At 57.1% G+C, this 21,856-nt stretch overlaps 6 protein-coding genes across 6 annotated transcripts; 3 read left to right on the top strand and 3 right to left on the bottom strand.

Annotated features, from left to right (window-relative positions):
• Positions 1-52: 52 nt before the first annotated feature.
• JDV02_005388 (uncharacterized protein) lies at positions 53-1,587 on the top strand. Its single transcript, XM_047986678.1, has 4 exons — positions 53-273; positions 340-700; positions 780-984; positions 1,069-1,587. The coding sequence occupies exons 1-4, from the start codon at positions 264-266 to the stop codon at positions 1,534-1,536; spliced, it is 1,044 nt and encodes a 347-aa protein (XP_047842661.1). The 5' UTR covers positions 53-263; the 3' UTR covers positions 1,537-1,587.
• Positions 1,588-2,778: 1,191 nt separating this feature from the next.
• On the top strand, positions 2,779-4,612 carry JDV02_005387 (E2 ubiquitin-conjugating enzyme). The gene is made up of 3 exons (XM_047986677.1): positions 2,779-3,126; positions 3,198-3,495; positions 3,566-4,612. The coding sequence occupies exons 1-3, from the start codon at positions 3,060-3,062 to the stop codon at positions 4,167-4,169; spliced, it is 969 nt and encodes a 322-aa protein (XP_047842660.1). The 5' UTR covers positions 2,779-3,059; the 3' UTR covers positions 4,170-4,612.
• On the bottom strand, positions 4,352-10,266 carry JDV02_005386 (uncharacterized protein). Its single transcript, XM_047986676.1, has 2 exons — positions 10,054-10,266; positions 4,352-9,929 (listed from the first exon to the last, which is right to left on the bottom strand). Exons 1-2 carry the CDS (start codon positions 10,118-10,120, stop codon positions 4,540-4,542), a joined length of 5,457 nt encoding a protein of 1,818 aa, XP_047842659.1. The 5' UTR covers positions 10,121-10,266; the 3' UTR covers positions 4,352-4,539.
• Positions 10,267-10,391: 125 nt separating this feature from the next.
• Positions 10,392-11,773, bottom strand: JDV02_005385 (uncharacterized protein). Its single transcript, XM_047986675.1, has 2 exons — positions 11,587-11,773; positions 10,392-11,528 (listed from the first exon to the last, which is right to left on the bottom strand). Exons 1-2 carry the CDS (start codon positions 11,628-11,630, stop codon positions 10,622-10,624), a joined length of 951 nt encoding a protein of 316 aa, XP_047842658.1. The 5' UTR covers positions 11,631-11,773; the 3' UTR covers positions 10,392-10,621.
• A 4,730-nt stretch (positions 11,774-16,503) lies between these two features.
• On the top strand, positions 16,504-18,429 carry ebp2 (rRNA-processing protein EBP2). The gene is made up of 3 exons (XM_047986674.1): positions 16,504-16,810; positions 16,866-17,538; positions 17,607-18,429. The coding sequence occupies exons 1-3, from the start codon at positions 16,592-16,594 to the stop codon at positions 17,924-17,926; spliced, it is 1,212 nt and encodes a 403-aa protein (XP_047842657.1). The 5' UTR covers positions 16,504-16,591; the 3' UTR covers positions 17,927-18,429.
• JDV02_005383 (uncharacterized protein) lies at positions 18,259-21,698 on the bottom strand. The gene has a single exon (XM_047986673.1). The coding sequence runs from the start codon at positions 20,824-20,826 to the stop codon at positions 18,949-18,951; it is 1,878 nt and encodes a 625-aa protein (XP_047842656.1). The 5' UTR covers positions 20,827-21,698; the 3' UTR covers positions 18,259-18,948.
• Between the last annotated feature and the right edge of the window lie 158 nt (positions 21,699-21,856).

Below are 21,856 nucleotides of genomic sequence, written 5' to 3'. Positions count from 1 at the left end.
CCCCTCCCCCCGGCCTGCTTCAGATATGGTCTCGGCTGAGAGTCAATGACCTCATCACTCACTCGTTGCCTGCAGCCGCCCGCAAAACGGCGCGACGCGCTGAAACACGGTTCCTGGCCCGGGTCAGGTCAGACTCAACTTGGCACGCATGTAAATGAAGCGAGAAGTTGATCCTGCCCCTCCTGTGTGTGTCAATTAATTGTATTGTATCATTACCTGCCCTCTCGTCGTGAGTGAGCGCACTCGACCCCGAGTCGCCGGCCATGAATTACGGTGAGGCCCGCCTGCTTGACGCGTGGACAAAGGCATCATATCATGCTCACTCACTCTGGCGGGCAGACTGGATTCTCGACGGCGGCTACCTGCCACATGCCGTCATCCGCGTCGGCATCCGGCGCCAGCTGCGGGAGCGGCTGACATGCATCGCCAGCACGTCTCTGGCCGACGCCGTCGCCAGCAAGATGGCCTACATCGAGCGGCTGCGCACGCAACCCATGGCCGTGGAGACGGATGCGGCCAACGCCCAGCACTACGAGGTCGGCACCGGCGTGCTGGCGGCGTGTCTCGGCCCGCGCATGAAGTACTCGTGCTGCCTGTACCCCAAAGGCGGCGAGACGCTTGCCCAGGCCGAGGTGGCCATGCTCCAGTCGTACCTCGACAAGGCGGAGCTCAAGGACGGCATGAGCATTCTAGACCTTGGGTAAGAGCATCATCCGGTAGAGTACCTATATCCCGCTAGTTACTTGGTGCTGAAACGGACCCTGTGTGTTTGACGGCAGCTGCGGCTGGGGCTCCGGCACCCTCTTCTTCGCAGAGATGCTCCCCAACTCCTCCATCACCGCCTTCTCCAACTCGCGAACGCAAAAGGAACATATAGATGCCGAGGCTCGTCGTCGTGGCCTCTCCAACGTAAACGTCATTACAGGCAATGTCGTTGACTATGAGTTTGAGCCCGGCAGTTTCGACCGCGTGGTGTCGATAGAGGTATGCACTTCCACACACTGTCAATCCTTCTTCGTACATTCAACGACGGAAACTGACGCGAGAGCGGTTGTCTGTCTGTCGCAGCTCTTTGAGCACATGAAGAATTACGAGCTGCTCATGGCCAAGGTGTCGCGTGCCCTCAACCGTGGAGGCAAGCTCTTCGTGCATATCTTTGCCCATAAGTCGACCCCCTACGACTACGAAGAGGGCTGGATGACGACGCACTTCTTCACGGGCGGCACCATGCCCTCGGCCGACCTGCTTCTCTATTTCCAGAGACATCTAAAGATCCAGAAGCAATGGTGGGTCAACGGGACACACTATTCACGAACCTGCGAGGATTGGCTCTCATCCATGATGGCCAAGAAGAGAAACATGTGGCCGCACCTAGTAGATACGTACGGGGACGAGGGTGCCGCGACGTGGTACAATCGCTGGCAAATCTTCTACATGGCCTGCTCGGAGCTGTTTGCATACGACGGAGGCGACACCTGGGGGGTGGCGCATTACCTATTTGAGAAAGAGACGGCAAAAGAAGCTATGGGGTCGTAGTGTGGGCGTGGCATGATAGACAGTTGATAGCTTTTCTTGTTTGTACATGGGGTTTGATCCTCTATCGGTCCGCTTCTCCTGTCGAGGAGTGCAAGTTTGCTTCCGCGCCAACTCTTCAATGATCCCAAGGATGCTTCCAGCCCATCAGTACCGGACCTAACGCAGAGAACAGACAAGTTAGCAGCTTTTTGATGGGCATGCGGGCGCACAGGCAATGACTGCCGGCGGCGAGGCCAGAGGCGAGGGAGATTCTTCGTACCGTCCTTCTTGGCTCTGTACATCAACTGCAGCAAAGCAAGTCAGCAACACGATTGTCTTGTCCTCTTGATGCCGAGAGGGGAAGCAGCTCAGGCCTTCATGGCCATGCAGGGGAATAACGCACCCAAAACCACATGCCAGCACCGAGGGCGGTTGCGGTCAGCCGGTAGATTGGCGCCACATGGGGCATGGGAGGCTTCGGGGGGCCCATGGCGCGCACGTCCGTAGTCTGAGTTTCGTGGCTCCTGTAGCTACCTATCAGGCGACGAGCTGTGAGAAAGCGCATAGCATGTCAGCCGTCGTGGATCGTGTTGCAGTGTGTCTGCCGTCGGGAGGACGTATGGGCGGGGGGAGCTGGCGGGCCGGGAAAAGCACGAAGCCAAGGGTCGCCGCCTGTCGCCACGTGGAAGCCGAAGGCAGGAGCAGTCCACGAGTGAACGAACCTAATTGACATGCGAGACGCGGTCGGCCTCGCGATCTTGTTGTGGGCGGTTGATGGTCAGATAGAGGGCTGTCTTGGTCGACACTGCTGGAGACGCATCGCATCGTCCAAGGTGCTGGGACGCGAGCGACATCTTTTGTAATGACTAAGCGAGAATTTGCGCGGGTTGATTGGCTGATGGGTTCCAGCACCCGACAGCCTCCTGGGGAGTTGCCAACGAGCGAAACACAGTACGAAGTACCTACCAGGGTGGGACAAGGTACCGACCTTCCTTACGTACCTGTGTACTTGCCTAATAGCAGTCTCCATCGGTGTGGGTGCCGGTATGGAGTACTCGAATACTTACCAACCTGGTAGGGGTTTGACGCCTTTGGTCGTCGCCACTAATAAAGTACTAAGAGAGGTGCCTACAGGTACTACTAAGGTAATGGATTTAGTAAGTTTGGTACTTCTATGAAGTAAGCTAGGTAATCTGCCTACCTTTTCTGTAGGTACCGACAAATAGGTACCCTTTCCCGGCTCTCCATCGTCATCCCGGCCGTCAACCTCGAGCCCCTCAGACACTGGACACGTCGACACATCGAAACCTTGCGCCTTGCGACGCATTCCACCCTGCGTTCGCCGGCAGAACCCTGCCTTCTTTACTCCAGGGCTTTGTCGCACCCACCTGCATCGCTCCACCGCTACATATGTGCCCGCATTCTGCGCGCCATGGGACCAACTGGTGTCTGGCGATAAGTGACGACTCTTGAAAACGATACCACCAGCCAGCCGCCAGAAGGCAAGCACGAGGCCGAGGCCGCACGCACTTCGTCTGGGCATCATGGCTTCCGCCACCAACAACAGCACCCCTCAACTCAGCTCAAAATCGCCGACAATCCGGCGCATTCGTGAGTTGCCAGCGCCCGGCTGAGCTGCCGAGCACCATCGTGTAAGCCAGCTGCTAATAAACCGTCTCAAGTCCGCGAAGCCGCTGAATTGTCCAACTCGCCATCGCCAGACTACACCGCCGAGCCCCTCGAGTCTGACCTCTTCGAATGGCACTTCACCCTACGAGGACCGCCCAACTCGGCCTACAGCGAGGGCGTGTACCACGGCCGCATAGTCCTGCCGCCGACCTACCCCCTGCGGCCACCTAGTTTCCGCTTCACGACACCGAACGGCCGTTTCGAGGCCAACCGCGAAATATGCTTGAGCATCAGCGGCCACCACGAGGAGACCTGGCAGCCTGCGTGGGGAATTCGGACCGCCATAGTCGCGTGCGTCGACCTGTCTTCCATTCTCTCTCTTTCCAAGCCCTCGAGCTAACCTAGATTCTCCCCCTTGTAGTCTCAGGAGCTTCATGGAAACCGACGCCCGCGGACAGCTCGGCGGCCTTGACACGACTGACGCTGTGCGCCGCCGGCTCGCCCACGAGTCCGGCTCCTACGCGTGTTCAACATGTGGTCGCACCAACGCCGACCTCATCGCCGAGTCTGAAAAGAGAGCGCACGAGCATGCGTCGTCAGCTTCCGAGGAGGTACAGGTGCCTCAAGAACTCAGCATGGGCTGGAAGGACGAGATGCAGGCGAGGAAAGACGCCGACTCGAAAGCAACCCAGGGCCCTGGCAGCAGCGCGACGCCCGAGACGCGCAGGGATGACGAATCCGAGGGAGCAGAACTGGCCGAAGGCTTCGTCACCACGGCACCGCCCACACAACGCACAGACGAGAATAGGCAGACAGTGTCGCCGGCGGGCCCACCAACGCAAGCAACCCAGGTGCAGCGGGCGCCCTCTGTTACTGGGCAGGCCAACAACCTGCATCGTCGCCCTCAGCTCCAGCAAATTCTCGGTGCTCCTAATGACGGCGTCCCTCTTTGGATTGACCGGGCCATTGTTGCCTTGGTTATACTACTGGGCGCAGTACTTTTCAAGGTCTTGTTCGGCTTCTGAACTGTTTTATAAAGACGCAGTCGTGGCATTTACGAAGCATGTGGAGTTGTTGGAGTTTGGGGTAGCCGGGTGTTATGTACCTTGATTTGATTTCACACGATGGTCTATAGCCTGTAATGGCATGTTGGGACACTTCACGACGAATGCATTGAAAGTGAATGGTGGCGAACGATGAGATGGATCGTCGTTGTTGCTCCTGGGGTTGTCAGCTAAAAGATTGACCTGGGCCGGTTGGCTCGGCGCCTATCAGGGGTATCTGGGTACGAAGCAGGAAAGATGCAAACAATTGTGCCAACCAACGTCCTCCATGTAAATGCCCAGCTCCATCTTACCAGCCATCTCCAGCCAGGCGCCCTATCAGCACCTATTGCTACGAGGCATGCCCATTGCGCAGCCATGGGACCACCAGCCACCACCATTCTCCAACGGTCACCGCCATACCGTCCATCGTGTTCACCAGCACGCCCGTCCTTCGGCCCCATTCCATGATGAGCTGGGCCTCGAACTGGTCCAAGGTAGGGTGAAGAGCACTGCAGATACCCTCCCTGGTCATGGCGCCCCGTATAGCAAAGGCAAAGCAAAATGCACCGAGGATCTCTGACCACACCTGGCCGTCGCTGGCTCCGAAGAAGTCGATCCACTGAGGCAGCTCGTCTCCAGGGTGGCCCGCTGGTGGCCCGTCGGCCAACACAGCTTGTAGCACGTCGATGTCCTCGTTGTACTTGTACGTTCCCGTCGGCACAGCGTTGAGCCCAAAGTGATAGTACGACTTGGGATACTTGCGGCTTTCGTAGTTGCCCGGCTCGAAGCCTAGAGGGATGTCGGGAAGCCCCACGGGAACGAGGCTGACTCTTCCCGCTCCGTTCAAGTTGGTCAGAGCCATCATCGCCCCCTCGCTGAGCGTGTACGGGACCGCCATCGACCCATGGCTGCGAAAGGCAGCGTCCATTTGCGCCTTGAAGTTCGCGGCATCGTCGTACTTTGCCGACTGCGCCATCTTCGTCAAATTCGCCACGTACCATTCGTTCAACCGATACGGACGCCCGCCCAGCAAGGTCTTTTTGCTTCGACAAATGACTTTCTGATCGGTCAGTTGCGATGTGGCTTGGCGAAAGATTGCTGCCCGCTGCTGTTTGTTCCCTGGGCATAGCTCGTTGAGCTTGGCCTTGATCTGCTCGCTCGAATATCGCGCCTCTCCAGTGCTACATAGCGATTTGATCCAGGATTTTGCCACGTCAAAGTCGGTCACGGTCAGTGCCGGCCATGCAGCCGCTCCAGTAGATGCATTCGTGAGCGTGACAGCACCGGCGTCCAGAGTGACTGCTTCGAAGCGAGTATAGGTCGACGTCAGGACGTGAAAATATCTCTCCCTCCAGTCCTCGGTCTTGCGCTGAACCCCGTTCAGAGAATAGTGCTGGTCAAGAAGTTCTCTCGAGCGTGGCATCTGGAATCCATCTTGTCGAGGCAGTTGCATGGTCCAGCGAATCAGTTTACTCCAGTCATAGTCAAGGGGCTTATCGAAGTTTATAATGGGAAGCTCGCCGCTTTCGAACGCAGAGATGAGCTTGTCTTGGAAGACCCGGGTGAAGTTGGAAATGTAGGCCGCCTGTTCCCTTCGAACAACTGTCCAAAATCTCCTCAGATGAACAATACCGATATGAGGATACAGCTTCTTGAGCAGGCCCCAATCAACTGCCTTGTCTGCGCCCCCCAGAACCGAGCGGATTGCAACAAAAGCAGCGAGAAGCTCGGATCGATTATCGATCTCTGAGCTGCCTGCCGAAAGATCTTCGGCCATGTTTTTAGGGGTTGAAAGGGCAGTAAGAGCACGGGTTACCAAGGCCACGCGCTTGACTTTCGGCAGTCTCGCGCTCAAGCTGCCGGCATCACCAGCTGACGTCCGTGCCTGAGTGGTAGTCCGGCGCGAGGCAGGCTCTAGATCTTCATCAGAAGAGGAGGAGGCGCCCTCACCTGCATTGCTCGCCAAAACGCCCTCCACAGAATTCAGCGTAAGCTGCTCCTTGGCTGACCAGATCAGTTCAGGAAGATGCCCAGTGATGGCCCCATCCGTGTCAGCGTGAAAGTGGACAAAAATGTTATGCGGGCCAGCCTCCCCGGACGCGGCTCTGACGAAGTGAGACTCATGCGACAGCTCCACGTCCAAGCAGGCACGTAACCTGCGGAGAAATTGCTGATGGGGCGTGTCCATCAGGGCCAAGTTGTGCTTCTTGTGGTCCAACAGCGCAAGCCGCTCCTCGACCTGATCGTTAAAGGCGGACCACTCAAACCATTTACTGTTCGGCATCCAACCTTTGAGGACCAGGCTACTGCCGAGACTGTCGATTTCTGCGTTGCTGAGCCAGGGCCAAGTACCCCTGTAGCCGACTACGGGAGTGGCTGGGCCAAATATGTGGGCAACCGGCCCGGCTGCCGGCTGCTCAGTAACCTCCTCTTCGCCCAGGGAGGTTAAGTGGCCAGAAAACCGTGGTGTGTCGCTCTTCGTCGATCCAGTGCCTGGCGTAAAGTCGTCATCGAGGTGAGTATTGGGCTCCAGAAACGTGATGCCTCGGGTAGCCACCTGGGTGCCATTTGAGGGGCTTGCAAAGCCATCGTCCCATCTGCCCTGGCTAAGTTTGCGTTTTCTGCCCCTTCGATGCTGTGAAAGGGTTACGAGGCCATTGCCATCTTCAGACTTGGGATCCACAGAATACTTATAACGCTTTACGCGGCGAGGAGTCTCAGCACCTGCAGCTCTCTTTGCAGCCAGCTGCGCAGCATAGACAGGGGCGTCCAGGACAGCCACCTCGTTGGGCAAAGGCCGGCGTCCACGGATTCTGGTTCCAGTCGAGATGCTGGCATCTAAAATTGCGTCCTGACCAGCCACCGAGTTTTGAAACACCTCGCCGGCCCCCACTTTCAGCTGATCGATGAGGCGCAAAGACTCTGGCGCGAAGGCATCGAGATTCGGCCGAGTTATCAGCTGGCATTTGCAAAACATGCCCTTTTCGTCGCGAAAGGCATGCCACTGTTCAGCCACGGCCCTCTTCTTGATCATTTCCCTTAGTGCGACCTGGCAGTTCCTTTCCGAAGGAGCCGGTTCGGTAGGGAAATGGGTGTCCCATGAGGATACGACATCCTGCACAAGGGTCGAGCCACCCATGAGCACGCCGCCGCGTTGTTCCAAGAGATTTTCGATGATTCTTGATATCTGAACCAGCATGGCCTTTTTGGTTCTGTTGCGACGTTGATCACTAAGAACTTCCCTTTGCCTTTCCTGTCCTGCCAGTCTCAACTTGGCTCCCTGCCGGGGGGCGGCTGAAACCGTCTCGGATTCCTCAGGCTGGCCTATTCCACTGGCAGGTTCATTTGGAGTTGGCGGACGAGCAGGAGCAGGTGTAGGACTGTTGCCCACGAGGGCCAAAGTGTGTCGAGGTAAGCTGGCCACGGTGTCCAGGAGTGCACCCTGCCCCGTCTTCGCTGGGACAAACGGACCTTTTTCTTCGACTAGTGTGGTTGGAGTTCTGGCTGTTGCCACAGGCGTCTCGCGCGAATCTCCCAAAGCACCTTCTCTGTTGGTCGGTGTGCTCTCGAACGTGTCGTCGCATGGCTTCTCCAAGGACCTCTTGTTTCCGCTTCTGGAAGCCCGAGGCTCATCGGGGACAAAAGAAATACTTTCCTCAGGCGTCCCTTCGTCTTCCGCCGAGTCGCCCTTATAGAAAGCCTCCGATTTTGTTGTGTAAGAGGGCAACGTAGCCTTCGTACGCCGGCCAGGGGGGACGGCGGGAGGGACGTAGTCAGGATTACAGGATGATCTCGACTTCTCCAAATGGTACTTCAGGCCCAGGTCGTTCTTCCAGCTTCCACCGCACTTCTCACATGTCCACGGCCGCCAAGATGGCTGTTCTTCACGGGTTGATCCTTTCGCTTGTGCTCCTCGGCCGCGCTTACCGCGCCCCCGTCCACGAGGGCGTCCGCGAGCTCGACCCGAGCCACGGCCTCTAAAAGCCATTGACGGCGGGGTACTAATCTCATTGGCATGTTCCGAAGAGTCCTCAGCAACTTCTGGTTGGCTGTGTCGTTCCTCATTCGCCTCATCTTGTGGACTGCCCTCATGGCCCTCAACGGCAGTAGCTGAGGAAGAGATCTCCGAGGCCCGGGCAGCGAGAAGCACTTCTGGGGAAATCTTGAGGTTGACGATAAGTTTTGGCCTCTCATCCTCTGTCCGAGCTGTAGCTTGGTCAACCCGTTTGTCTGAACTGGCTTTTTTCTGCGGTGCCGTGGATCCTCGCGAAGGGGTCTGTTGAATGTGGCGTGGTGCCTTCTGTGCCTTCAGGCGGACTCCACATACCCTCGCGAGCGATAAAGGCGCCGAACCCATCGTGGGCAACGTCGGCGCAGGCCCGAGGCCGTAGCACTGTGCGTCTGCCGCGGCCGATGCTTTCACGAGATCGGACTGCCGGGGCACTTCGGTGGTCTTGCTCTGCGGGAAGAAGAGATATGACGCGACTTTGCCCGATCTCGCGTGCTCACTTCGTAACTGCATGTGCTTGAGAGGGGCAGGCTGCAGGCCTGGCGTGGCCATAGATCCAGTCATGGCCGAGAGGAAGCGATTAAAGGTTGCGCCAAGTGTCAGTGAATAGATGTCTGGATTTGACAGTCCATTGTCACTGGACGCCTGCACCAGCTGTATAATAGTCCAAGGTAGAGGTTTGTCCGGTGTCCAAGGGGGCAACGTGCTGAGCCGGATGCTACTGGCGCGTCGAGCGTTGTCCTCACCGTCCAAATCATCTTCTGCCGCGCTCCTCGACGGTCTGCCGGCCTTTTTTCCAGTCGCCAGAAATATGGACCAGTCTTCGGCGTTCAGTTCACGGCAGAACCTGATGCAGTCCTTGAACACCTTGTTATCAAGCTTAGCTGCAACATACTGTATCGCACCGCGAGAGGCGAGGAAGCGGCAAGTCTTGGACAAGACTTTCATTTGCCACCGCATTTCTAGAACACCCAGCTTCGATTTGAGGTCGTTCATGCGTATCACCTCCCACTCCTTGGCGATGGCCATGACAGTTGTTGCCAAGGCAGTGTAGTCAACATCTGTGCCGGTCCAGCGGGCGTGCCAGGGTACAGGGTCAAGGCTATCGGCCAATGCCTGACGAGCTAATGTCATCTCAGGCATTGGCTGACTTGTCGAGTCACTTTCCTTGGGCAAAGGAGGAGCCAAGTGCTTGAGCCATAGCTTGCTGGTTTTGGTTCCACGAACGAGCGTGGTCCTCTTGACAATGTAGCCCTTCCGAACAAGCGAATCGGTCCGCTTGGGCACAGAGCGCTTGTCTTGTACGACGAGCCGCCCGAGATCGCCCTGCAGGATACCGCTTGGTCCGGTCGAGGCAATTCCGAGTAAGAGCACCCACTCGGAGCGGGGAATGCGCTTATAGTCGACGGCATGGCCGGTGATGGCCTCCCACATGGTGGCTTCTGACACATGAACCCTGATTCCGTGGTCCGGCGTCGAAGACAAGGCCGAGTCATCCGCGTCAACTCGGTTGTGGGCACGAGTTTGCTGCAAGTCGAGGAGATCGGGCAGTGCAAGACCATTAAATTGTCTCTCGTGGCCAACAGAGATGTCGCTTCTTTGGACGAGCCAGTTCCACATGGTCTCGGTAGCCCGATCTACCACAGGCGGCTCCTCGGCGACAGAGGAGCGGGAGCTCGTTGGTGCTGCCGAGTCACGAATAGCCCGGAGTACTTCTTCGACAGAGCAACCTGTGATCAACGCCTGTTAGCCTTTGAGGTGGCACCCGATATCTTGCACTCAAGTTAGAAGCATGAGCTACAAACTGGGTTCCTTGGGCCAACGAGCTCATGCGAAGGGGGCAGGTAGACTCACCTCGTTCACCAGCACAGGCGACCAGCATCAATAGATGCGCGATCAGGCCCTCTAGCTCCCAGGCCATGATGTCGATGGAGCCTTTGGGCGCATGCTAAGCAAGGGCGCCAGAAGTTAGGACGACGATATAAAAGTGTGCTCAATTCCGGGGTTTGAACGCGCGACCATCAGCACCCGAACTTCGTGCTTTTTTTTTTCGGGGACGTTGCCGCGTTCTGTGTTTTGCAGGGACGTGTGTGGGGTTGAAAGCGCTGGACTTGAGTGGGCCGCGAGGTAGTAGACAGGACGATGACGTAACCCATGTTCTCTCTCAGACAGAGCACTGTACTTCGTACATGCACCTCAGTGCCAACCAGGTACTTTGCAGATGTAGAGGCTATCTAGTAGCTAAGATATTTGGCTGGGGCGCAAAGTCTGGCTCCCACCGCTACCCAGGTCAGTACGGCAATGAGGGAGATTAAGAAAGCCTCAAAATAGACAATCTGCCCAGTCCATCAAGAAGGAACGCGCACGCGTATCGCTGGTCCATGATTTCTGCCATAGAGTGCAGGCCGCCCCAAGCATGGGGCTATTTCTTTCTCCGCTGCGCGTCGAGCTTGGCCTGCTCATGCTCGCGTATCTTTCTGTACGCCTCTACCACATCGTTTCTCGCCGTCTGCAGCTCCTCGCGCCGCCGCAAACTTCCTGCCGCCTTGGGCACACTGTCCACATCAACGGCAGCATCACCGACCCTCAGCTGCTGTCGTATCTTTTTATGGAGTTCAGGTGGCGCCTGTGCCACGTCGTGTAGCCCGATCTTTGCCTCCGCCCGCTTCTTCTTGAGTGCAAGCCACGGGTCCTCGTCGTCCTGCTCGGCTTTGCCGCGCCGCCTGCGACCCTTCTTCTTCTTTCCAGACGTGTCTTCGGGCCCGTCCATGAAAGCAGAGGATGTCAGGACGCCAGCCCCGTCGTTTTCCAATTCACGCTCGGCCTCGATCTCGAGCTCTTCTTCTTTCCTTTCTTGAATCTTGCGCTCTTCGGCCCTCCATTGGTCGTAGAGCTTGTGCATCTTCCGTTCCTTGCGCGTGCGGTAGACCTTGAGGCCGGCCTCGTCTTTGCCGTCCTTAATCTTGGTCTTCTTGGCCAGACCTGCTACCGGGAGGGCAGCATCCACGCGAGCAGCGAAGGACCTCAGGTCCTCGCCGGGAAGGATTCGTGGCGTCTCGGGCAAGCCCTCAGCCGCGGCGAGTGGTTCCCCGCCCGCTTTCTTGACTTTTCCTTTGCGATCACCAGGTCCCTTGCCGTCGTCCAGGCCCGACCTTGTCTTCTTTCCTTGTGCCGCGGCCATGAGCCGTCTGAATGCGCGCGGAGCATCGTTGTCAGAGGCGCGACCCTTGCGTTGCTTGGTAGTTACGGCTCGAGCCTGTTGCTTAGCGTTCTGTCGGCTTGTGGAGACAGGAAGCGGTCGAGCTTTTTGCGACGGCGGCAGATCGTATCTAGGCGACCATTGTTCAGCTTTGTATATTGGTTGGGTTGAGGATGGGAGAAGCTCACTCATCGTCGTCGCCGCCGCGCTTTCTCTTGTGTTTGTGAGGCATTGTTCCACCCAACTGCTGCGATTGTGACTTGGGCCAATCCGTTTCGTTTCGCCACGAGCGGTATGCGACAGAGCGACGTGCGCTGTGTCGCCAACGTGTGGGCTGGGCAGACGCTTTGCGAAAAAGCGAGAGGTCGTTTGAGGTTGGAGGGTACGGAAATTTGCTGGCGGGGCCCACTCGGTTGGCAATCGACAAGGGCAGGCGCGGCGCAGGCGGGCGCATCGGATGCCCAGCACTAGGTAATTAACGTAACAGGTACGTAGTACTACTAAGCGAGCGAGCAACCGCTGGACCGGCATAAATTCATCCATGTGTTTATTAGTAGTATCTACCTTATGTATATTTGCACTGCAATACCCTCTTCCAGCACTGACGTATAAAGTACTAACACTTCCAGCTGATGCCTGCCCATAGACCTGGTCAATTAGGTACCTACCCCTGGCAGGTGCTGCTCAGATAAGTTGCGGGTAGATCTCCAGGTACAAGAGCACTAGGATTGTACCACCGCTGGCTTCCAGGTTGGGGCTCCTGTTGGCGCTTGGAGTGCACCAACTGCATTGGCTCGCCCGCAAGCTTGCTCGGGCCTTGGATGTCTGGCAAACATGCTACCAACGCATGGGAACGTACATTGGTACGAAAGTGGCCAAAGTGTCGTAGTCGATCCGCTGCGGTCGCGGGGCGCGCAGGGTGTCCGGTGCTCGCGTCGCACCGATGGTATGCGCATCGCCATCCGTGTCCTAGCACCTTGTCACGAGCCGACTGTTGATGCCGGCCGAGGACCAAGCTCCGCAGCAAACGAAAGATTGGAGACCATGTGAGAGGGGCGGCATGGCGAGACAGCACAGTTTAAGGTCCTAGCTTGAACAGTACCTTGGGTTAGAGGTACTGCTAGTGAGCGAGGTAAGGAGCTACCTTAGTACTACCTTAGGAGAGACTGTAGGATACCTTACAATATCTTGAGTACCTGGACGCCTACCTGTTTATTTGTATATACTTCGTACTTACCTAGGTAGGTTCCTAGATACCCTGGGTATTAAGGTAGGCGCCTTACCGCATTACTATAAGATAAGTACGAAGTAAAGTAGGTACGATACAGGTAGTACAGTACCGCACCAATCAAGGTTAAACCTCAGGTAAGGTGTAAGGTACCTTGGGTAAGGCGCACAATACTGTTTTCGGCACAGAACCAACCGTGCGGAGCGCCACGGACCTCGGAGTCATTATCCGATAGCATTTTCCCTCCTCCAAATACCGGCCCCGACCCACTCGAGTCTTGACGCTCGACTCCTCAACAAGCACCGCACTGCTTGGGACACAGAACGTAGGTGTGTACGAAGTACCCATCCTTACCATCAACCTTACGGGGCTGCGCTATGGATCATCCCTGCAGCTCCGTTGTGCTGGCCGAGCTGCGGTGCAAATGTCCATTGTCCAACGCGGCCGTCCGCCGCAAAAAAGTGTGAATGGGGCTGACCATGATGGTCCATATGTACGTCCAACGTACTAACCAAGTTAATCAGTAAGGCAGGCAGCCGGGCACGTTGGCTGGCCGCCAGCTGACAATCGTTTGAGGCGGGAAACAATGCAATCGTCACCGGAAAATACCCTGGGCAATTTCTGCCTCGAGGCGCTCGCATCCCTTGTTCGTCGCCAGCCCGCACGTCGGTCGGCCGCCCGCCCCCCCCCCCCCAACGAGTCCTCCCAGTCTACCGGGCACGAACCGTGGAGAACAGCAGGGGGCCTATTCGGCACGCGCCGGGCGGATGGAGGGCTCCCACATCGCAGCCTTGTGAGCGTCGAGTCGAGCAAGAGAGCGTTGATCGATGAATACCACGTGGAAGATTGTGGCAATATACTCGGCAACCTGTTCCACCCGTAGAACCCAGTTGTCCAAGCCGATTTACCACTGCAAGGCTTCTCGAACGCATTCGTTGCCCATCCATCGTAGGCACAGCTGGGCATTCAGAGTCTTGCTCCCCGGATTGTTGCAAACTGCTGGGACAGCCACGATGTCGCCACGATGTCGCTACAGCGCCGCACGGGGCACCCTTGACGCCGCATGGCGGTCGTGGCTTGGCGTTACGCGGAGTGTATGAGGTGTGCAGTATATGGTCTCCTCCCCCCCGCCCACATACATAAGTACATAGTAGATGCCTGGCATCGCACGCACCCCCTCGCTTCTTGTTGGGTCGTCCGGGGTCTCGACTCTCGAGTGTTTGCTCGTGGCCTGCTTTCCCATTGTCTTGTTCGTGATGACATCGGTCGGAATTCCACCGATGGGCGGGACCCTGGCCTACGCCTTGCAGCATGGGCGAGGCTCACTTGGCCAAATTTGCCTCAACAACAGTGGACTCGGCGCTTGATGCTCCAACGTCTCCCTGCCTGCACGGGGACGGCCGCTTGCGTTGGCCCTGCCTCGGTCAACTGTCAATCACCCGCATGGCTCGACACAATCGAAGCAAACTCAGGCGCCTAATGACTACCTACCTACCTAGGTATTATTACGCCGCTCCAGACTGTAAGCGTATTGTACACTGTACAGTACCTACGTTACCTACCATACATAAGGTACTACCCTGACGAGCCATGCTGGCCCGCCAACACTTTTCATCTGTAGTGCTGTAATGTATATGAACGTACTAACGTTAGTAGAGCCCTGCTGTACGTCGTACAGCACTAAGTACCTACACTGCAACATTCATCTCGTGGATCCAAGACCCTGGACCCCTCGTTCCTACTCATTGGCCACCGAGGAGGGGAGGTGCCAGGTGCCATTGCTCCGTAGAGTCCGGGGTTGGTCCATTTTCTGCAGTGGCGCTTGCTCACCCATGTCAATCGAGTGGCCACAGCCGGGACCCAACGTCAAAATCCAAACACCAGGTTGTGCAGGGGCAACTACGTCCCGGGGTGGTTACAATGCCGTGCAGCGCTTACACTGTACAGGACAATGCTGCACAGAGCTGTTTCGTCCACAACAAGGACTTTGCGGTGCTGGGATCCTACTGTGCGCGATCCGGCTTGCATCTACTACCTCGTGCTAGCATCGCAAAACATGGTGGAGCCCCCCCCCCCCAAGATCCAGCTGTCAGGGCGTGGCGCTCGGTGGCGCACTGACAGGCACAGGAACAATACTAAGGCCACACATTGCGCTGAAGCCCACCGACGGCCAAGGTCAGGCATGTCAAACTGTCACGTCCGGTCCGCGTCGAACGATGTCGGCACCCCCTCGCGGCCAAGGGCATCCCGTGGCGACCATGGTTCGCGTGCCAGCTCCCCGTCCGACGGTGCAAACATGCGCGGCCTTTGGGCCCAACGGCCCCGGCCGGTTCTGATGCAGCCACATCGGAAGTGATGGGACAGACGAACAATGCCATCGGCGCCCTAAACAATCGCACAGGCTTGCAGGACGGCTAGCCGAACGGCGAGCGGGGGAGGTGATTCCTCACACGTTGCTTCAAAGGCCCGGGCATCTCAAGCCCGGGCCACGATGCCTCGGCGGGGAAAGTCCTTTGTCTCGTCTGTCAAGATTTCGCATAAAAGGCACAGGTTGCCCCCCCTCGACAGGAGATTCTATCACCATCAGCATCAAAAACAATCTTCAAACTACAACATCTACACTACAAACCTCTTCGAGACTTCCAGTCTTCAACCCTCACAACCAACATGCCTGCCAACACCAAGAACACCTCCTCCGTCTCCAAGGGCAGCCACCAGGCTCACTGGCTCGGCTGCACTGTCATGTAAAGTGCCAGTCGCCATGTTCCCCGCGAACGAGGACTGGCCACTCCTCTGGCCCATTTCGACATCCTCTCAATGCTGGTCAAACGCATCGGAACGACCAGAGGCTCTCTTCACAAGGATGCCGCACATGGGCGGAGGAGTGGGTGCTTTGAAACTTTCGACTTTTTGTACAACATTTGGGCTTTTTTGACACCGCGCGGCGCTGCGGTTGGAAAACGAGCTCCTTTTCAAACAACAACAAATACCCAATACGGGGATACGAGCCCAATGACACGAACTGATATTGGGGTCGAGGCTTACAAATGGGCCGGATGACAGCTTTGATGGAACAAGCTGGGCTGTAATCTTCATCATCATGAATGATTCGCATGCAATACAAGAGTCTTGCCGCGCGTACAAGTCCCAATACTTTATCGTGATTTGTGCCATGCCTGTGCTGTCACCAAAACGCCTGCTACAAGGCCTTTAACATCTTGAGCCCCCCTGAATCTGTGATGAAAATCATACACACACACACACACACACACACACACACATATATATATATATCCCAATGCAAATATGCAGCATTCAGTGCGCTCAAATAAACGGAAATAGTTTCGATGGACACTGAGGGTACCCCTTCGCTCCCTTCCATCTTGGGCCCGTCCACCGGTTGAGACAAGATAAATGTCTCATTGATTGTTCCAGGAGCCCGGGGGCAATGAACGCCTCTGACCCCATTCGCGCGATTCAGACCAGATGAGCGAGCTCTGGGCACATGGCGTCAATCGAAGAAGAGTAGTACCGAGGCAGGGATGACGGGCGTTGCGTTTGTGGCTCTCGGCCAGCCCGCTTGTTTCCATCCGGCAAGCAACAGGAACAATGGAGAGTGATGCAATAACGAAAGATGCGACACAGGAGTGAAACCAAGAGGGATTTCACAACGTAGCACGTAGTACATAGTACGTACACACGTGGGTTATCAATCTTGATCTCCTTGAGGTCCGTGGCCGCATTAGGTAAGGTGGCTTGGCGCTGTGATCAAACCAGGAAAAGGCGGTGAGGTCGAATTGCCAGGCAGAATCCCAGGATTTTTTTCTTCGAAACTGCACCCACTTACTGCCCGCAGCGCCTGCCGATTTGGTCACCCATCGCAATTGAGCGAGCAGGCCTTGACTTTAACTTCACACCGCACCCCCCAAGTCTTGGAGCGCCGTTTCCGCCCCAAAACTGCCGCCATGGTCACTAAGAGTAAACTACGGCTGGCTCTTGCCGCCGAGAAGGGCGTCGACTTCAACAAAGTGAAGCAAGAGAAGCAGCACAAAGCCGCCCTCAAGCGCAAGCGAGCAGAGGTCGAACAGGAGGCCCAAGATCCGCAGCCCGAAGAACCGGAGAAAGGGGAGAGTCTTGACGACGAGGACGAGGATGAAGACGAGGAAGAGGATGCACAGGCCACAGTATGCAAGCGCGCAAACATGACGGGCAATATCCTTACTGACGCATTTCTCACAGTTGAATCTGGATGGGGTGGACGACAGCGACACTTCGGAGTCATCCATCGAGCTCGAGGAGAAGATAACAAGAGTAAAGAAGCCATCGGTTACAAGGCGAGTGCCGTCTGCCGACGATGATAGGCAAGACGAAGATGACGACAGCGACGAGGATATACCCGTGTCGGACCTGGAGGACCTCGACGATGAGGACAAAGAAGACCTCATTCCCCACAGCCGCCTCACCATCAACAACACAGCCGCCTTGCAGGCCGTGCTCGACCGCATAGCCCTCCCGACAGACAAGTCTGTTCCTTTCGCATCGCATCAGACTATCCTCGCCACTGCCGACACGGCCGACTCAATCCCTGATGTGTCCGACGATCTCCAGCGCGAGCTGGCATTCTACACGCAATGCCGAGACGCCGCCCTCAGCGGGCGCTCCAAGCTCCTAGCGGAAGGCGTCCCCTTCTCCCGGCCCAAGGATTACTTCGCCGAGATGGTCAAGGAGGATGCGCACATGGACAAGGTCAAGGCCAAGCTGCTTGAGGAGGCGTCCGCCAAGAAGGCAGCCGCCGAGGCCCGCAAGCTGCGCGATCTCAAGAAGTTTGGCAAGCAGGTTCAGGTCGCTAAGCTACAGGAACGCCAGAAGGAGAAACGTGAGACACTTGAGAAGATTAAGACGCTTAAGAGAAGTAAGGATCGGTCCCACTTCCTCATCACACGCAGGATAACATTTGCTGACGGTTTTTCTCGCGCACAGAGCGCCAAGAGTCTGGCGGCGACTTGGGCACTAATGAGGCTGACATGTTTGACGTCGGCGTCGAGAGCGAGCTGGCCAAGCACTCCCAACGCAGCGCCGGCAAGGGGAAGCAGTCGCAGTCCCATAACACCAAGCGTCAAAAGAAGAATGAAAAGTTTGGCTTCGGCGGCAAGAAGCGCCATGCCAAGTCGGGCGACGCCCTTAGCTCAGGCGATCTCTCCGGCTTCAATGCTAAACAGATGAAAGCGTCGTCGGGTCGGCCGAAGGGGAAGGCGCAGCGGCCCGGCAAGGCTAGGAGAAAGGCGATGGGCACGCGGTAAAGGCTTGAACCTGATGGGCCTGGCTAAGCCGGAGACCTAATGCATTGTGTTTTCCCAGCCACTAATATGCTACATTGTGTAGGGTTGGATACCCACGAGCATGTCAAGCATGTAGATGAAGCCAATCAAAGCAAATCCAGGAGCCAGCCATTCGCGCCGCCATAGTATGGCGGTCTGAGGCACACTGTCACGGGTAAACTTCGATTTACTGATTGACTCGTCTCACATGGGATCGCCCTTATTCGGTGTGGATGTGCATTCACAATGTACTATCAGAAAAGGTCCGTCCATCTAAATGACGATGAATCTGAAGCAGACAGGGAGGAGCTACTGGCAAAGGAAGCAGGCTGTGTGTAAATTCTTGCGAGCTACTACGTACACGCATGAGACTACAATCCTGGACGCGTGTTCGTGGTGTGCTTCATGAGGTCGTTGTTCTCTCTAGGACGTTAAGGAATATGTAAAGACTTTCGATGACTACCCTCTCCCGTGCTTCTCCTTGGCGCAGTTGCGCCCACTGCCTCGCCGTGTTGTTTCCTTTGTACCTGCCATCCCTGCCACAACGAGGCGGTCCCTTATACGTGCCGAAAAGGTCCATCGACAGGCGCAGCGAGCCGGGACCTGCAGAGTAAGTGCTAATGTATTTGTAGATCCGTAGTTATGTATATAGAGGTGATAATCGGTGCTTTCTCAATGCCAGTGCCACCCGATGGATCCAATGCTGGTGCGAGAGGTCGATGGCCGGCCGAAGCCACAGCGACAATGAGACAGACCCATACAGGAGAACCCCCGATTGAGGTGATTCTCCCACGAATGCCGATGCGGACCCTGGACGCCATAAAACCCGTGGTATCGAGAGGAAATGCCGTTACGCGCTGTTCAGACGCTGTGTTTTGCTATGCAGTCGCAACCTTCAGTGAACTGTCGAGCGAAATCAAAAAATCAAACGCCATGCGGGGGCCATCATTCCTGGCATGGGCCGCCAGATAGATGTACGCAGTCGCCGATAGCCCCCATAGCTCTCATTGCGACGCAGCAACACACCAATGGCGGTGGAAGGCCCAGGCGCTCTTTTGGCACTCCTTGCTGCAGTACTTGGTGCGTCGGCACCGTCGGCACTTCGCAAACTGTCGTGTGTACTCCTCCCATTTTCCGCATTGGTAGTAGGCGCATTGCCGGATGCCGCCGCGGGTATCGTCTTTGCGGCAGAGATTCCGCATGACTACGCCCGCCCAATACTGCATATCGGTGCTGTGGTACCTGACGGTGAACTTCTCAACGAGGGGAAAGAGGTTGAAGTCATTGGGCAGCAAGTATTCCTCATCCGCCGAATCTCTGTGAGAAGCGTCCGAGCTGTCTTCTTCACCGTCGAGAAGATCAAGGTCCTTGCCAATGGCGAGCTTTGGAACGAGGTGGCTTTGCTGAAAATACGATCTCAGCCCACAATACTTGGATACGTAAGCCAGAAGCTGCAGCGACATGAGCACGTCCTCTTCCCGAGGCATTGCGGCGAGCATGTGCTGATTGGGAGTATAGTGACGATCAAGCAGATAGCGGGGTACTGTCGAGTTGGGTGCGGTTGGTTGTGGCGGCGTGACCATGGCAGGGCGGTTGGGGGACAGACCCATGGGCGCGACGGGTGCAGTGTTTGCATTATTGCCGATGCTGCCATCAATTGGCGCACGATGGGTGATGTTGAACGTGCCGGCGTCTTGATGGGCTTCTGATACTGTCGGGTTTGTCAGCTCCAATGAGGAGCCAGTCAACATGCTCTCGCCATCCTCCATTGAGATATCCTGAATGCCGACGGCTGACTGAATATCTGCGGTTCCAGTCATTTCAGCGTCTGGTGACTCGTCAGACGGCATGCTATCCGCGTTCAAGTCGTCCCCTTCGACGGTGGAGTTTTGATGTCTGATGGAGGGCCTACGCCGCTGTCGATTCGAGGCGTCCATGTTGTTGGTGGGCCGCACCGTTGGCGAACGGAGCTGGGGAGGCGGGAGAGGTGTCGTCGGCGAGGTTGGCTGAGATGCAGCGTCTGTGTGGGCGAAAGGCGCCATCGAAGCTAGACGGTCAATATCGCGGACCGGCCGAACGAAGTTGCCCATAACATCTCTGCCCTGACCGGGAGTTGCCAGCGGTTGCAAAAGCTGACCAGGGGTGACGGTCGCTGGCAAGCGAGCAGTGGATTCGCGAAAGCTGTGCCGATGGCGACTTGGGGTTGTCACGGGACGTTCTGGTGTAGCCACGGCGCTCCTCGCAGGGGCGGGGCCGGCTGTGGCAGCCTCGGACCCAGACGCCCCCCCGGCGGACGATGGGCCGGCAAAGCTAGCAGAGACGTCAATGGAAGGAGGTGGCCCATGCCGTCGGGCGCTTCTCTGGTCAAGCTCGGGGCGCACTGCGCGGCTGGTAAAAGACGCGGATGTCTTCGGCGAACTCCGGTCGTGGCCGCGATGCCGACGATGGTGATGGTCATGTAACTGTTTTTGACTAGCCTCTTCGGCCTTTTCGCGGCACTTCTCGATGACTTTGATGTAATTATCGAGAATGGTGGCAATGACGGGTACCATGTCTGCCTCAACGACTCGGGTGCGGACATTCTCGGTACCACGAACACCGATATTGACGACGCACTGGAAAGCCAGGTTCCATTTCCACATGCCCATCATATCCTTACTGCGACCCTGCTTGAGGATGCAAACAAGACGTTCGATGCCGCCATCGACGGTGAGGATGTCGCGGATCCGAGCGGAGGATGTGGTGAGGTAGGCAAGATGGTTGAGCGAGTTGATGAGCGGTAGTGTCGACGTGCAGTCAAGGGCGCGACGGTCGTATAGCGCGGTGGTGATGCCCACCGACGCCTTGTTGACGTTGGGGATGCTGAAGTTGACCTCCCTCATGCTGGGCGGCCGTAACGACGGATGGCAGTTGTTGACGGCGAGATCGTAGGCGGTTGTCGATGAGGAGCAAGGGCGGCGGATTCAGGGTGAAATTGGGCGCCGTCACGGATGGCTGATCGGGCGCACGTATTCCCCCCTTGGGAGAGGGGAGCGGAATCCACGTACCGATGCAACAGCCAGGCTGATGCAACTAGCGGCGTCGTGTTTGCTGCAGGACTCGATGCCGTGATTGCGGAGCAACGGCAAAGAGCAGTCTTGTGCCTCCGGATTGACCGAGTGGCGGATTTCGACCGGAGGCAAATCGAGGGCGGTACGGGGCTGCTGTCGGCGATGGAAAGCCTGTCGGCGAAGCGCTCGGGGCGGGAAAAAAAGACTGCTGCACGAGGATGATGGGTGATGATGGGCGATGGCGGTTGAGGAGGGAAAGAGAGCACAGGTCGACGGCGTGAGATGGTGATGGCGCAGATTGTGCTGATGTTTCAGGCAGGCCCTGGCACAACGGGGACCGAGACACAGGAGGATGTAGCGTGACTGGCCGCTGGTTGGAGTCGGGGGCGAAAGCCCAAATGCCTCAGGGTGTAGACACAGCACGCGACGAGCGGCGCTGCCAAAAGTGCGAAGGAGACGACGACCCGCGCTCGAGTAATGGGTGGGCAGTAGCAGAGCAGCGCGGCCTCGAGGATCGTCGTCGTCGTCGTCGTTGTGATGGCGGCCGTGGTCGTGTCGTGTCGTCGTCGATGGGTGTTGGTAATCAGGGAGGGAGGAGCAATATTGGCAGAGACAGCAAGGGGGGCGGAGAGAGTGAGTTGGGAAGGGAAGGGAAATGGGCTGGGGCCCTCCCTCCGTAAGAGGCTGACGGGCGGGCTCTTTTGGGGGCCTCGCGCTGCTTGGGGAGCGGGCGTCCCGGCCCAATGAGAGGCCCATCGACTCCAATTCGACGGCGCTTGAGGGGACGGGACGGTGAGGGCGGGCGGGGGTGAAGTGGACGGGATGGAGAGCCGCCGCAGTCAATTGCTGTAGGGTCGTATCA

This window comes from Purpureocillium takamizusanense, chromosome 4 (assembly GCF_022605165.1).
Source record: "Purpureocillium takamizusanense chromosome 4, complete sequence".
NCBI classification, from domain to species: Eukaryota; Fungi; Ascomycota; class Sordariomycetes; order Hypocreales; family Ophiocordycipitaceae; genus Purpureocillium; species Purpureocillium takamizusanense.
Note: the sequence above shows the minus strand (reverse complement) of the source record. Positions and strands in the feature narration are given on the sequence as shown.